At 41.2% G+C, this 16,680-nt stretch overlaps 1 protein-coding gene across 2 annotated transcripts in view; it reads right to left on the bottom strand.

The window, feature by feature from the left end:
- The window catches only part of LOC139375218 (tubulin tyrosine ligase-like family, member 5), a 91,079-nt gene that overhangs the window by 52,169 nt on the left and 22,230 nt on the right, over window positions 1–16,680 (bottom strand). Inside the window, exons 13-20 of one of the 2 annotated variants that reach the window (XM_071116809.1) lie at window positions 14,151–14,232; window positions 13,534–13,595; window positions 8,070–8,161; window positions 5,830–5,871; window positions 2,403–2,504; window positions 2,198–2,289; window positions 1,576–1,638; window positions 1,065–1,097 (exon numbers count right to left, since the gene is read on the bottom strand). In XM_071116809.1, coding sequence (XP_070972910.1) covers window positions 1,065–1,097; window positions 1,576–1,638; window positions 2,198–2,289; window positions 2,403–2,504; window positions 5,830–5,871; window positions 8,070–8,161; window positions 13,534–13,595; window positions 14,151–14,232 — 568 coding nt within the window. The remainder of the gene's footprint in view (window positions 1–1,064; window positions 1,098–1,575; window positions 1,639–2,197; window positions 2,290–2,402; window positions 2,505–5,829; window positions 5,872–8,069; window positions 8,162–13,533; window positions 13,596–14,150; window positions 14,233–16,680) is intronic. The other variant, XM_071116810.1, reaches the window with a different exon arrangement.

The following is a 16,680-nucleotide window of genomic DNA, read 5'->3' as shown; positions in this document are numbered from 1 at the left end:
TCACAAAAAAATACAGTTTTATATCTTTATGTTTGAAGCCTGAAATGTGGCAAAAGGTCGCAAAGTTCAAGGGGGCCGAATAGTTTCGCAAGGCACTGTATATATGCTGTTCATTGATACATTTAGCTCAGTGTTCAACACCATAGTGAGCTCAAAGCACATCACTAAGCTAAGGAACCTGGGACTAAACACATCCCTCTGCAACTGGACCCTGGACTTCCTGACAGGCCGCCCCCAGGGGGTAAAGGTAGGCAACAACACATCTGCCATGCTGATCCTCAACACGGGGGCCCCTCATGGGTGCGTGCTTAGTCCCCTCTGTACTCCCTGTTCACCAACGACTGCACGGCCAAGCACGACTCCAACACTATCATTACGTTTGCTGACGAAACAACAATGGTAGGCATGATCACCGACAACGATGAGACAGCTTATAGGGAGGAGTTCAGAAACCTGGCAGTGTGGTGCCAGGAGAACAACCTCTCCTTCAGCGTGCACAAGACAAAGGGGCTGATAGTGGACGACAGAAAAAGGAGGGCCGAACACGCCCCCATTCACATTGACAGGACTGCAGTGAAGCAGGTCGAGAGCATGGTCCAAACACACCAAGACAGTCGTGAAGAGGGCACGACAATGCATTTTCTCCCTCAGGAGACTGAAAACATTTGGCATATGTCCTCAGATCCTCAAAAAGTTCTACAGCTGCACCATCGAGAGCATCCTGGCCGGTTGCATCACTGCCTGGTATGGCAACTGCTCAGCATCCGACCGTAAGGCGTTACAGACGGTAGTGCGTACGGCCTAGTAAATCACTGGGGCCAAGCTTCCTGCCATCCAGGACCTATATACTAGCCGGTGTCAAAGACTCCAGTCACCAAAGTCATAGACTGTTCTCTCTGCTACTGCACGGCAAACGGTACCGGAGCGTCAAATCTAGGTCCAAAAGGCTTCTTAAACAGCTTCTAACCCCAAGCCATAAGACTGCTGAACAATTAATCAAATGGCCACCTGAACTATTTACATTTTATTTGATAGTAAGGGAAAATGGCGGCAATAACACCCACCGTGATCTTGAGGTCACCACCGCTTTCCCCAATCTGAGGACCAAAGCAAGCGACATGGAAAAATCATAAAGGGCCAGAGGGATGCCAGCTCCCCAGAAAATATGATGCTATAGTGAAACTGAGTAAATGAAATACTGTACAAAAACCTAAAACTCATAATCACAATATGCATCTGAAGTCTGAACCCATGCAACAGAATAAATAAATGTGTTGAATTGTGTACCAAAATTCTTTATAGTTTTGTTAATTCTATAACATTTTCCCTGCTCTTCCTTGCTCTATAAACTCTCCCCAGCACCAAATACTGTTTGAGGACTAGACTACCAAAGCCACACTGCCATACAGACACTGTGCTCGCTCTGGAAAACTTTACAGTTTACTATTACCATACAGATCTTATTAGCTGTTGTCCTCACCTATTCATCTGGAGACAAAACAAACAGTCAACCAACCGTTTCCACAAACTGATGGAGAAGCTGTTCCCTTTCCCAACTATGAAGGAAATGCTTACCTTCCATGGAAAAGTCTGTTCGCCAACATGGAGTTCATCGATGTCTTATACTCCAGATAACCACTGACAAAAACAGAGACACAGATAATGACAAAATGACAACCATCAACATCACAGACTGCACTGGGCTTCAGCATCTTCTGTCTAATTTGTGGGGGGATGAATGTGTTACAACAGGGATATTGTGATACTCAATGTCATAGGCCCCAGTAATTTCAAGACCACTTCGAAACATACTGTGTAAAAAGCCACAAAATCCCCAGTATTAACAGGCCCATAAAGCTAATCAAGCAGCAAATCCCTCATACAGGAATATGGACTGTAAGCACAAAACTAGATTTCCTCCTAAATAGGGGGTTTAATGCTGTTTCAACTAGAAGTCATCATGGGATTTCAGCCATGTTTGGGGAAAATATAAAAATGTAAAGTCTATAAATACTCTGAGATGTAATGTACAGTAACCAGCCAATTCTCTAATGTGTATCAGCTTCTCACCTTACTCCTAACTGCAGTAGTAATAGATGTATTAAGTAGTAATAGCAGTGGCTAAATGTTATTCTAAAATGTATCTAGACACTTGATTAGTGTGCAACATTACCCAACGTGTCTGAATCCCTCTCACCTATACAGTTCCCATGTCTCTGGGGTGGGGAAGATTCGGATGAACCCCCCTCGTCTCTCGTGCTCCTCTCTTATCCTCCTCAGGACTTTCAACTGCCATGGAGAAGAAGAAGAAAAAAGAACCCTTAACTACAATTCTATGTTAGTGATAGATAATATGATAGATCTGCATGAGAGGGAAACTAACTTCAGCTATGTATATTTACCTCCTCAGCAGTCAGGCCCAGGGTGCTGTCCCCCTGTTTACTTCCTGGCTTCTCCTTAGGCCCGTCTGTGTCAGTGTTGTTGGCTGACAGGGGTCTCTGCCGCTGCAGGAGAGGAGGAGAGTGAACACATTGTTATATTGATACGGTACCATCCACATACTTCCCACATAAATCCTCCCCGATACTGGTTTAATACATAAATCCACCCTGATACTGGTTTAATACATAAATCCACCCTGATACTGGTTTAATACATAAATCCACCCTGATACTGGTTTAATACATAAATCCACCCTGATACTGGTTTAATACATAAATCCTCCCCGATACTGGTTTAATACATAAATCCTCCCCGATACTGGTTTAATACATAAATCCACCCTGATACTGGTTTAATACATAAATCCACCCTGATACTGGTTTAATACATAAATCCTCCCCGATACTGGTTTAATACATAAATCCACCCTGATACTGGTTTAATACATAAATCCTCCCCGATACTGGTTTAATACATAAATCCACCCTGATACTGGTTTAATACATAAATCCACCCTGATACTGGTTTAATACATAAATCCTCCCCGATACTGGTTTAATACATAAATCCACCCTGATACTGGTTTAATACATAAATCCACCCTGATACTGGTTTAATACATAAATCCACCCTGATACTGGTTTAATACATAAATCCACCCTGATACTGGTTTAATACATAAATCCTCCCCGATACTGGTTTAATACATAAATCCACCCTGATACTGGTTTAATACATAAATCCACCCTGATACTGGTTTAATACATAAATCCACCCTGATACTGGTTTAATACATAAATCCACCCTGATACTGGTTTAATACATAAATCCACCCTGATACTGGTTTAATACATAAATCCTCCCCGATACTGGTTTAATACATAAATCCACCCTGATACTGGTTTAATACATAAATCCACCCTGATACTGGTTTAATACATAAATCCACCCTGATACTGGTTTAATACATAAATCCACCCTGATACTGGTTTAATACATAAATCCACCCTGATACTGGTTTAATACATAAATCCTCCCCGATACTGGTTTAATACATAAATCCACCCTGATACTGGTTTAATACATTAATCCACCCTGATACTGGTTTAATACATAAATCCACCCTGATACTGGTTTAATAAGTGTAATGAATAGGGTGTTAATGAATAGGGTGTTAATGCAAGTTGGCTAGCTCTGTTAAATTCTTACATTTGCACCTAAGAAATCATCTCACACACTGATAAAACTAATACATCTTAAAATGTAACAATCTTTACATACAGAAAAGCACCAACTACATTGAAAATGTTTAAAAATAAATAAATAATCCTCTTTTCTCCCTCCCTGGGTTACATAAATGGCACATTTTCTATCTCGGCTAGCTGGCATTCCTGACTCCCTCTTATTCGACCTGCATCTCTATGGGGGTGCCACAGGGTTCAATTCTTGGACCGACTCTCTTCTCTGTATACATCAATGAGGTCGCTCTTGCTGCTGGTGAGTCTCTGATCCACCTCTACGCAGACGACACCATTCTGTATACTTCTGGCCCTTCTTTGGACACTGTGTTAACAACCCTCCAGGCAAGCTTCAATGCCATACAACTCTCCTTCCATGGCCTCCAATTGCTCTTAAATACAAGTAAAACTAAATGCATGCTCTTCAACCGATCACTACCTGTACCTACCCGCCTGTCCAACATTACTACTCTGGACGGCTCCGACTTAGAATACGTGGACAACTACAAATACTTAGGTGTCTGGTTAGACTGTAAACTCTCCTTCCAGACCCATATCAAACATCTCCAATCCAAAGTTAAATCTAGAATTGGCTTCCTATTTCGCAATAAAGCATCCTTCACTCATGCTGCCAAACATACCCTTGTAAAACTGACCATCCTACCAATCCTCGACTTTGGCGATGTCATTTACAAAATAGCCTCCAATACCCTCCTCAACAAATTGGATGCAGTCTATCACAGTGCAATCCGTTTTGTCACCAAAGCCCCATATACTACCCACCATTGCGACCTGTACGCTCTCGTTGGCTGGCCCTCGCTTCATACTCGTCGCCAAACCCACTGGCTCCATGTCATCTACAAGACCCTGCTAGGTAAAGTCCCCCCTTATCTCAGCTCGCTGGTCACCATTGCATCTCCCACCTGTAGCACACGCTCCAGCAGGTATATCTCTCTAGTCACCCCAAAAACCAATTATTTCTTTGGCCGCCTCTCCTTCCAGTTCTCTGCTGCCAATGACTGGAACAAACTACAAAAATCTCTGAAACTGGAAACACTTATCTCCCTCACTAGCTTTAAGCACCAACTGTCAGAGCAGCTCACAGATTACTGCACCTGTACATAGCCCACCTATAATTTAGCCCAAACAACTACCTCTTTCCCTACTGTATTTAATTTATTTATTTATTTTGCTCCTTTGCACCCCCATTATTTTTATTTCTACTTTGCACATTCTCCCATTGCAAATCTACCATTCCAGTGGTACATTGTATCTACTTTGCCACCATGGCCTTTTTGCCTTTACCTCCCTTATCTCACCTCATTCGCTCACATCGTATATAGACTTGCTTATACTGTATTATTGACTGTATGTTTGTTTTACTCCATGTGTAACTCTGTGTCGTTGTATGTGTCGAACTGCTTTGCTTTATCTTGGCCAGGTCGCAATTGTAAATGAGAACTTGTTCTCAACTTGCCTACCTGGTTAAATAAAGGTGAAATAAATTACAAATTAAAAATTACCAGGGCTGATTGATGACTGGAGCGCAGGTTTGAACCCGGTCAGACATTAGGGGCATAACCCCACAGGATCACATACAGCATTTGTCATCTAAATAGTGGGGGAGATTACTTTTAATTTGTCTGACTGGTTGGGGGAAATATGAAATAATCTCAACTTTTGCTCCTAATCACAGTATAGGGGAAAAGGACAGGACAGGACAGGGAAAAGGAGCCCAGGATTCTGTAACTGCCTCTAACAGGACTGCTATAGTGGCAAGATTGTTTTGCTGTGTCTGTAACCGGCAGAGGGGCTGAGGCATTGCACACTTGTACTAATGTGATGGATTCTAAGAGCTGCATTGCGATGCTTAGAAATCATAGTCTTGCCCAGAGCAATCTACTAAAGACTATTCGATTTAAAGCACCACTTTAAGACCTTGATGCATAAATCGATAGAGGGTACTTTTTGGAAGCCGCAAGTAGGGAAAATAACAGAATAGTTTGGACTCAAAAAGAGTATAAGCGGTTGAAAAAGTGACTTTCTTACCAGTTAAATGTAAAGACGTCACGGTGGTGAAGGAGAGGGAAAAGGTGCAGCAGGGTTAATGTGGTTGGGTTAGAGGATATGAGAAGGCAGGACAACTTACCACTCTGGAGGGTGCAATGGTGGACTGAGCAGATAAAGGACGCTAAGAGAAGCAATGGAGTGTAAGTGACAGTGAGATGAACATCAGCCGCTAACTACACCTCACTGTAAACATACACACATGCAAAGAAGCACACTTAGACAAGCACATCAAAAGAAACAAACAGACACATGCATACAGAACACATATGAACAAACTTCCAGCCTTCTTACTGTAGAGAAACTATCTGTGCTCATTGCACGATAGCTATAAGGTGGAGTAGAAAAATGTCTGATTTGATGTCCCACCAGCAGATCCCAACCCAGACCGGGTGCAGTAGTTGACTGCACTGAGCCAAGTGTATTAGCTGCTGTGGCATCATTTAGCAAAAGGGCCTAGTGAGAGGATTAGTCACTTGATAAAAAACAATAAATAATAATCCACAGCGCGCTGCACTCGCAGTGCTGATGATGTCACCCCAACACTGCAATTACATTAACAGTTGTTTTTCATGAGAATGATTTTCCATGAGGGCAAAAAGGGCTCAGCTCTAACAGCTAAACAAGTACAGTAGAGCACAGTAAGAGACATGAGATGCTGAGAAAGACATTCCATGAAGTTAGGTTACAATTGAAGTCGGAAAACTCGTTTTTCAACCACTCCACAAATTTCTTGTTAACAAACTACAGTTTTGGCAAGACGGTTAGGACATCTACTTTGTGCATGACACAAGTACATTTTCCAACAATTGTTTACAGACAGATTATTTCACTGTATGACAATCCCAGTGGGTCAGAAGTTTACATACACTAAATTGACTGCGCCTTTAAACAGCTTGGAAAATTCCAGAAAATGAAGTCATGGCTTTAGAAGCTTCTGATTAATTGGTTAATTGACATAATTTGAGTCAATTGGGGGTGTACTTGTGGATGCATTTCAAGGCCTACCTTCAAACTCAATGCCTCTTTGCTTCACATCATGGGAAAATCTAAAGAAATCAACCAAGACCTCAGGAAAAGAAATTGTAGACCTCTACAAGTCTGGTTCATCCTTGGGAGCAATTTCCAAATGCCTGATGGTACCAAGTTCCTCTGTACAAACAATAGTATGCAAGTATAAACACCATGGGAACACGCAGCCGTCATGCTGCTCAGGAAGGAGATGCATTCTGTCTCATAGAGATGAATGTACTTTGGTGTGAAAAGTGCAAATTAATCCCAGAACAGCAGCAAAGGACTTTGTGAAGATGCTGGAGGAAAGAGGTACAAAAGTATCTATATCCACAGTAAAACAAGTCCGATATCGACATAACCTGAAAGGCCAGTCAGCAAGGAAGAAGCCACTGCTCCAAAACCGCCATAAAAAAGGCAGACTACAGTTTGCAACTGCACATGTCCTCTGGTCTGATGAAACAAAAATAGAATTGTTTGGCCATAATGACCATCGTTATGTTTGGAGGAAAAAGGGGGAGGCTTGCAACCCGAAGAACACCATCCCAACAGTGAAGCACGGGGTTGGCAGCAGTGCTTTGCTGCAGGAGGGACTGGTGCACTTCCCAAAATAGATGGTAGCATGAGGAAGGAAACTTATGTGGATATATTGAAGCAACATCAAGACATCAGTCAGGAAGTTAAAGCTTGGTCGCAAATGGGTCTTCCAAATGGACAATGACCCCAAGCATACTTCCAAAGTCGTGGCAAAATGGCTTAAGGACAACAAAGTCAAGGCATTGGAGTGGCCATCACAAAGCCCTGCTCTCAATCCTACAGACAATTTGTGGGCAGAACTGAAAAAGCGTGATGGAGGCCTACAAACCTGACTCAGTTATACCAGCTCTGTCAGGAAAAAATGGGCCAAAATTCACACAACTTATTTTGGGAGGCTTGTGGAAGGCTACCCGAAATGATTGACCCAAGTTAAACAATTTAAAGGCAATGCTACCAAATACTAATTGAGTGTATGTAAACTTCTGACCCACTGGGAATGTAATGAAATAAATAAAATATTAAATAAATCATTCTCTATTATTATTCTAACATTTCACATTCTTAAAATAAAGTGGTGATCCTGACTGACCTAAAACAGGGAATTTTTACTAGGATTAAATGTCAGGAATTGTGAAAAACTGAGTTTAAATGTATTTGGCTAAGGTGTATGTAAACTTCCGACTTCAACTGTATATGGCATGGAAAGACGGTTCCTTCAGATGTCTAAAACTAAATCACTTTTTGTGAAACAATAAGAAGGGTGGTGTCCCATACCTGTGCTTTGGGGGCTGGGTACTTCAGGCCCGGGTCCAGAGCCACCCGTTCAGAGCGGGGTTGTCGTAGCAGGGGGTCCTGACAAACAAAGCCTGCAGGGACATGACACTACAATGAGTAAATGACAGTGGCCAAATATTCTTGAGAGCATGTGTTATCTATAGCAGTAAAACCACATGAATAAAGATCAATCTGATACTACCATTTGTGACATCAATATGGCAGCTCTAGTCCTAATCTTTCTCCACAGTTCTTCTCACACCGACTCCCAATAATTGACATATGCTCTCTCTTTCTAAAACTCACTATGAGCTAACTGATCCAAGAAGTGAAGATAGAAAAACTACTTTATACTTTCCCTTCATACTTTCTCATTCAGAGTGATAGGAAAACTTATTTTGGATCAAATCGACAGCTCGGGTCCTGAGGTTCTTTGTACTGCCTCATCCAAGCCGTCAGGTAAGAATCGGGCTCTTGCCACGTTCTTGTCTAAATGCAGCAATTATTACAAGCACGGCTGACGCGTTACTGACAGCTACACACAAGGGGAAAATGAATGCTAATGGCATGCTGTCATTATTTACAGAGCTGGTATGCAGCCCAAGTGTTATCTGCCAAAAGCGCCGGGGTTTGTTTGGTGAATAATAGATGGGGTATGTTTTACATGTCACTGCTCATTTTCCCCAGGCCTGCACTCATGCATCAGTCCAAAGATAACTGGATATTTATGATTCCCTCCTCTCACTTAATGAGCGGGAGGGAGTGGAGGGAGATCCAGCCGCAAGCTGGCCCTGGTACAGACATACACATCACAGTCCCTCACACAGCGCCATTAGATATGGCCTCCAGGCTCAGTGTCATTTTATATCGTCAACTGATCATGACAGGGAGGTACAAGCAAGATGACAAAAGTACTGATATGAACATACGGGGAGATTAAATGTAACCTTTATTTAACTAGGCAAGTCAGTTAAGAACAAATTCTTATTTACAATGACGGCATACTGGGGAACAGTGGGTGAACAAGGCAGAACAACAGATTTTTACCTTCTCAGCTTGGGGATTCAATCCAGCAACCTTTCAGTTACTGGCCCAATGCTCTAACCATTAGGCTACCTGCCACCCCAAATGAGCTGTACTTGTAGTACAAGTGTCATTGTCAATGCTCAACTTGCTTTGGAAAAAATTGGCTGAGACTGAAAGTGTAATAAGAATATTTATTTCAGATGTGGACTTGAATTTCTATCAAATATTCTCCACAGCTCTAACCTGGCTACCTGAGAATGCATTAATTGTGAAGGAATGTGACATAACAAAGACATGTTATTCTCTGCATTAAGTGTCTGTTGTATAAACAGTGTTAATCTGCACCTAGGGCTAACCAATTTTTTGTTTGCAAGCTAAGGATTTATTTGGCTTAATAATGTGAGATCGCATTTCTCAAGAGAGCTTAATGACTCCAAAACAACTAAGTCATCTGTTGACAATTTCCCCTGCCAGTCATTGAATGTCAATTACAATGATGCCTGTGGTTTCTCCACAATTCTGAGGCCCCATTATGGAGCAATCCTACTAGGCATATTCTCTAATATACAACGTTAAACTAAGTGTGGGGCAAAAGTTAGTGTAAAACAATGCCTGACTGAAACCAAGCGTCAGGCAGCAGAACGGCCAATTAGTGGCTTTCTTCATTCGCAATGAGGATTTGCTGAAGAAAGCCCTAATAACAAGAGACACCGGGCTGAAAAATACACGTAGTGGAACCTGCTGCAGGCTAAATGCTGAGGATGGCAGGAGCCAGGTCCAACAAAGTTTCCATCTACGCTGGCACTCCCCAGCTAGGCCCCAGCCCAGTTCACAGGTAAAGAGAGGCCTTGGACGAGACATGGAAATGGGTGTTAAAGGCATGAGCAAAGTGATCACAAAGGGCAGCTCATTAAGCAGCCTGCCCATGACACGTCCTAAATGAAGTGTTGAGAATCGGGCCTGTTCTTTACTGACTTACTATGCATAGCTATTGAGATGGCTTTTAAAAAATGTTTGTGTGCATGATTAGACAGATGTCTGCCTGAGAAAAGGTCCTTACAATTCATTATATTGTCAAAATGGAAATAGGTGTCTTAGCAACAGTGGCTATAATGAGATAAAGAGCCTGCATGGAAATATGTGGACTCCTAAAACCTGGACTTTTCTGACAAACTAGGCTTTAAAACAAGTAAGTATATAGAGGTTATGGTTTACTCAGTCACATCATAAAGATCATGTGGTTAAAAATAAACAGGTGGTTAGGGTTGGGCGGTACACCATATACAGTGGGGCAAAAAAGTATTTAGTCAGCCACCAATTGTGCAAGTTCTCCCACTTAAAAAGATGAGAGAGGCCTGTAATTTTCATCATAGGTGCACTTCAACTATGACAGACAAAATTAGAAAAAAAAAATCACATTGTAGGATTTTTAATGAATTTATTTGCAAATTATGGTGGAAAATAAGTATTTGGTCACCTACAAACAAGCAAGATTTCTGGCTCTCACAGACCTGTAACTTCTTCTTTAAAAGGCTCCTCTGTCCTCCACTCGTTACCTGTATTAATGGCACCTGTTTGAACTTGTTATCAGTATAAAATACACCTGTCCACAACCTCAAACAGTCACACTCCAAACTCCACTATGGCCAAGACCAAAGAGCTGTCAAAGGACACCAGAAACAAAAAATTGTAGACCTGCACCAGGCTGGGAAGATTGAATCTGCAATAGGTAAGCAGCTTGGTTTGAAGAAATCAACTGTGGGAGAAATTATTAGGAAATGGAAGACATACAAGACCACTGATAATCTCCCTCGATCTGGGGCTCCACGCAAGGTCTCACCCCGTGGGGTCAAAATGAACACAAAAATCCCAGAACCTAGTGAATGACCTGCAGAGAGCTGGGACCAAAGTAACAAAACCTACCATCAGTAACACACTACGCCGCCAGGGACTCAAATCCTGCAGTGACAGCCGTGTCCCTCTGCTTAAGCCAGTACATGTCCAGGCCCGTCTGAAGTTTGCTAGAGAGCATTTGGATGATCCAGAAGAAGATTGGAAGAATGTCATATGGTCAGATGAAACCAAAATATAACTTTTTGGTAAAAACTCAACTCGTCGTGTTTGGAGGACAAAGAATGCTGACTTGCATCCAAAGAATACCATACCTACTGTGAAGCATGGGGGTGGAAACATCATGCTTTGGGGCTGTTTTTCTGCCAAGGGACCATGACGACTGATCCGTGTAAAGGAAAGAATGAATGGGGCCATGTATCGTGAGATTTTGAGCAAAAACCTCCTAACATCAGCAAGGGCATTGAAGATGAAACGTGGCTGGGTCTTTCAGCATGACAATGATCCCAAACACACCGCCCGGGCAACGAAGGAGTGGCATCGTAAGAAGCATTTCAAGGTCCTGGAGTGGCCTAGCCAGTCTCCAGATCTCAACCCCATAGAAAATCTTTGGAGGGAGTTGAAAGCCCCAAAACATCACTGCTCACTGCTCTAGAGGAGATCTGCATGGAGGAATGGGCCAAAATACCAGCAACAGTGTGTGAAAACCTTGTCAAGACTTACAGAAAACATTTGACCTCTGTTATATACCCTTTGTTGGCAATGACAAAGTATTGAGATAAACTTTAGTTATATTATTTTCCACCATAATTTGCAAATAAATTCATAAAAAATCCTACAATGTGATTTTCTGGATTTTTTTTCTCATTTTGTCTGTCATAGTTGAAGTGTACCTATGATGAAAATTACAGGCCTCTCATCTTTTTAAGTGGGAGAACTTGCACAATTGGTGGCTGACTAAATACTTTTTTTCCCCACTGTATGCGGTATCCTGGGGTATTTCAAAATACCATCAGTATGACTAACCAATAAGGTCAATACCCAATATTACATTTAATACACATTTGAATATTAGTACTTTTTAAATAAATACCTGCAGTCAACTTGTGCACTAGGTAATAGATAAAGCAGATCGCGTTCATCATTTTGCTTGTTAGACTATTTTGTTAGCCAGCTATATACCGTATAATGATTAAGTTAACTATATAAGAATTGCCAAATAAATCCTCTCGAGCTGGGTTTTACTATCTTGCTAATGTTAGCTAAGTGGCTAAAGTTAGCTTGCAAGATCAAGCTTCTTGATAACAGGAGCAGAGAAAATCCCCTCCTGGATTAAGATCCCTGCTGTCTAATGTTTGTTTTGTGCATGCTGCAAACTGCATTTTGATATGTACTGAACAAAAATATAAAACGCAACATGTCAAGTGTTGGTCCCATGTTTCATGAGCTGAAATAAAATATCCCAGAAATGTTACATATTCACAAAAAGCTTATTTCTCTAAAATGTTGGGCACAAATCCCTGTTAGTGAACATTTCTCTTTTGCCATCATAATCCTTCCACCTGACAGGTGTGGCATCTCAAGAAGCTGATTAAACCGCATGATCATTACACAGGTGCACCTTGTGCAGTGGACAATTAAAGGCCAATCTAAAATGTGCAGTTTTGTCACAACACAATGCCACAGTCTCAAGTTGAGGGAGTGTGCAATTGACATGCTGACTGCAGGAATGTCCACCAGAGAAGTTGCCACATAATTTCTCTGCCATATGCCACATCCAATGTCCTTTTAGAGAATTTGGCAGTACGTCCAACTGGCCTCAACTGCAGACCACGTGTATGGTGTCATGCGGGCGAGCGGTTTGCTGATGTCAACGTTGTGAACATGGTGGCGGTGGGGTTATGGTATGGGCAGGCATAAGCTACAAAGAACACAATTGCATTTTATTGTTAGTAATTTGAATGCACAGAAATACCATGACGAAATACAATTTATTTTAAAGTATCTGTGTCCAGATGCATATCTGTCTTCCCAGTCATGTGAAATCCATAGATTAGGGCCTAATGAATTTACTGTACTTAAATTGACTGATTTCCTTATATGAACTTTAACTCAGTGAAATCTTTGAAATTGTTGCATGTTGCGTTTATATTTTTGTTCAGTATACTTACATAACTTTATGAGCTGGGTTGTCAATCTAAGTAGTAAATGTTAGCATTTGCACGTTAGCATTTACCTAGTATCCACTATGAGGATTCCATAGTACTAGTAGTTAGCATTCTGATAAGTAACTTTTTTTTATTAAGGGGGTTTACGGTTGAAAAAAAAATATATATAGCGCCCCTTGTGTGCACTACTGGTAATTCCGTATATCCCCAGGATGGCACAGGCACGGTATGAAGGTAACAACATCTGGATACCGTCCAACCCTACAGGTGGGTATGTAATTAAACAGAAACATTTTGGCCAAGAGCATTCATTCAGGTGTAGTCGCCAGACCAAACCCTTGGCATTCCTCCCTCCCCAAAACCCATGCATTAACACTTGTTTTATATGTGCAGAAAGAGAGGGAGAGAGAAGGACTCACCCACAATAGAAAACATGTCTGATATCATGCTGGCCTTTATCTTCAGATCCAGAGGAGCATCACTGGAATGAAAGATTCAAATCATATAAAAACGAACAAAAGACATTAGAAAGACATCAAAGTCCATACAGTAAAATAACACAATATGCCCTCACAAACAAGTGCAATCCCAAAGTTGTAGAGGACACAAACGTCTCAATCACAGTCAACTCACAGAATTTACTGGGCTGGAAAGAACTGCTCAGATGTATTTCAAGAGGATGAGAAGATAAAAGCTTACATTTAGCCACCGGGTATTTATCAACAAACGAAGTGTAAATCCTCAAACATGCCATTTCATTATGTGTTATATTAACATGTCTATTCCTAGAGCTCACCAGAGGATGTTTAAGGGTTTATAGGAGGAAAACAGAAGTGTGTTTCATCTCAAAGAAGGACAAGAAGAACACTTAGTTACCCTGAAGTCCCTTTAGCAATTTACGCATTTTTTTTCAGAGCAGAGTAATGCTCTCAGAATGATGTTGAGAGCAACTGCTGTAAGGTCAAAAATTGAAGATCTGGCATAAGCATGTATTTGTTCCTGTGAACCGTGAGATGACATGCAGTCAGTCACTCACCAGGCCAGGGAGGGAGAGAGGTTGACCTCCAGGAGCCATGGTTTGAGGTTGGAGTCGATGAGCACATCAAAGCCATACAGTTCTGTAGATAAATACACACACATGAATAATGGAGTTACCAGAGGACATGGGAGGTCAGCAGAGTCTGGCTCTATTCTGGCTTCCGCTGATCCCATTTGTAATGAATAGGAATCTTTTCCCAACCACATATTAGGCTAAGTAATAGGCTAGGGACTAGCGTTTTTCCTGGTCAGGTCACATGGGGAGGTAAACCTTCTGATCCTAGTGATGGAAGAGCCTGTTGTCTTATAAACAATAATAAGCCACAATATAACATAGAAGACTTCAAGCTTCTTATCTTGGTTCCCACAAACTGGCAGTTGACAACATGGCTGGTTTTCGGGCTACTGATTATATGGATATTAAATATCCAATCACTCAGAGAGAGAAACTACATCAAACGAATGTTGCTACTGAGGAATGGCTGGCTGCATTACATTAGCTAAGTATATTCACATTTCAGCTCCACTGAGCTGCTTACGTAAGAGCTGAGATGAGAACAGAGCATGTGAGCGGAGTAGAGCAGTTGGAAATCCCGTTCTCTGCTCCGTGCTTCATGTCCTTTCCAACCACTCCGCTAAAAGAAAAAAACTGCTACTCCAAATTCGCTCCATTCGTTAAAATCACAATTTAACCAACACCCATCTATTTTTGTGACTACCATTTGCTTTTGAAATATTGAAACCAAATGATTTGAAAGAAAAGTATTTGAATAAACATGAAAATGTGAATGTAAGAACCGCACACATTTTCAAATAGGCTACATGTCATATTAAACAGCATATAAACACTCTAAATAGGTCAGGAGCCAGACAGTGAGCCTAAGAAGGAATGAAAATGAATTACCTAGGCTAAATTATTTCAATTATTTGAAGCCTATAAAGAAATACACTGAAGCATGTGCGAGTGCGACACAATAGGCTGTTAGGGATATAAAGAGCTCAGCATTTAAACATTTCATTATCTGAAATCGTTATATAGTCTATAAATTGCGCATCATCAAATCCGCTTTCAAATCAAATAATTTGTCATCACACGCTTACTTACAGGTCCTATTCCAACAATGCAAAATTAAAGATCAATTTAATTAAACATTTTAATAAGTGACAGTGAAAAACGAATAAAAATAACATGGCTATACAGAGCATTCGGGAAGTATTCAGACCCCTTGACGTTTTCCACATTTTGTTACGTTACAATCTTATTCTAAATTAATTAAATAAATGTTTTTCCTCATCCACACAAAGTGAAAACAGGTTGAGAAATTTTGGCACATTTACTACAAATAAAAAAACAGAAATAACTTATTTACATAAGTATTCAGACCCTTTGCTATGAGACTAACTCTGTTTTTCAGTGGCAGGGACTGGGAGACTAGTCAGGATCAAGGGAAGGATGAACGGAGCAAAGTACAGAGATCCTTGATGAAAACCTGCTTCAGAGCGCTCAGGACCTTGGACTGGGGTTCACCTTCCATCAGGACAATGACACAGCCAAGACAGCTAAGCACACAGCCAAGACAACGCAGGAGTGGCTTTGGGACATGTCTCTGATTGTCCTTGAGTGGCCAAGCCAGAGCCCAGACTTGAACACGATCGAACATCTCTGGAGAGACCTGAAAATAGTTGTGCAGCGATGCTCCCCATCCAACCTGACAGAGCTTGAGAGGATCTGCAGAGAATGGGAGAAACGCCCCAAATACAGGTGTGCCAAGCTTGTAGCGTCATACCAAAGAAGAGTCGAGGCTGTAATCGCTGCCAAAGGTGCTTCAACAAAGTACTGAGTAAAGGGTCTGAATACTTATGTAAATGTGATGTTTTTTTAATGTTTATTAATTTGCTAAAATAAAACAGTTTTTGCATTGTATTTATGGTGTATTGTCTGTAGATTGAGGGGGGGAAAAGATTTAATCAATTTTAGAAGAAGGCTGTAACGTAACAAAATGTGGAAAAAGTAAAGGGGTACGAATACTTTCCGAATGCACTGTTTAAAGGGAGTAGAACATAACATTGCTATATAAAGGGAGTAGAAAATAACATGGCTATATAAAAGGGAGTACCAGTACCAAGTCGATGAATAGGGGTACAAGCTATCTACTGTACATATACAGTACCAGTCAAAAGTTTGCACGCCTACTCATTCAAGGGTTCTTGTTAATTTTAACTATTTTCTACATTGTTGAATACTAGTGAAGACATCAACACTATGAAATAACACATATGGAATCATGTATTAACCCAAAAAGTGTTAAGCAAATCTAAATATTTTTTGGATTCTTAGAGTCACCCTTTGCCTTGATGACAGCATTGCACACTCTAGGCATTCTTTCAACCAGCTTCATGAGGAATGCTTTTCCAAACATCTTGAAGGAGTTCCCACATATGCTGCTTTTCCTTCACTCTGTGGTCCAAACCATCTCAATTGGGTTGAGGTTGGGTGATTGTGGAAGCCAGGTCATCTGATGCAGCAC

Source organism: Oncorhynchus clarkii, chromosome 19 (genome assembly GCF_045791955.1).
Source record: "Oncorhynchus clarkii lewisi isolate Uvic-CL-2024 chromosome 19, UVic_Ocla_1.0, whole genome shotgun sequence".
Taxonomy (NCBI): domain Eukaryota; kingdom Metazoa; phylum Chordata; class Actinopteri; order Salmoniformes; family Salmonidae; genus Oncorhynchus; species Oncorhynchus clarkii.
The sequence above is the reverse complement of the archived record's forward strand: the minus strand, read 5'-3'. Positions and strand labels throughout refer to the sequence as shown.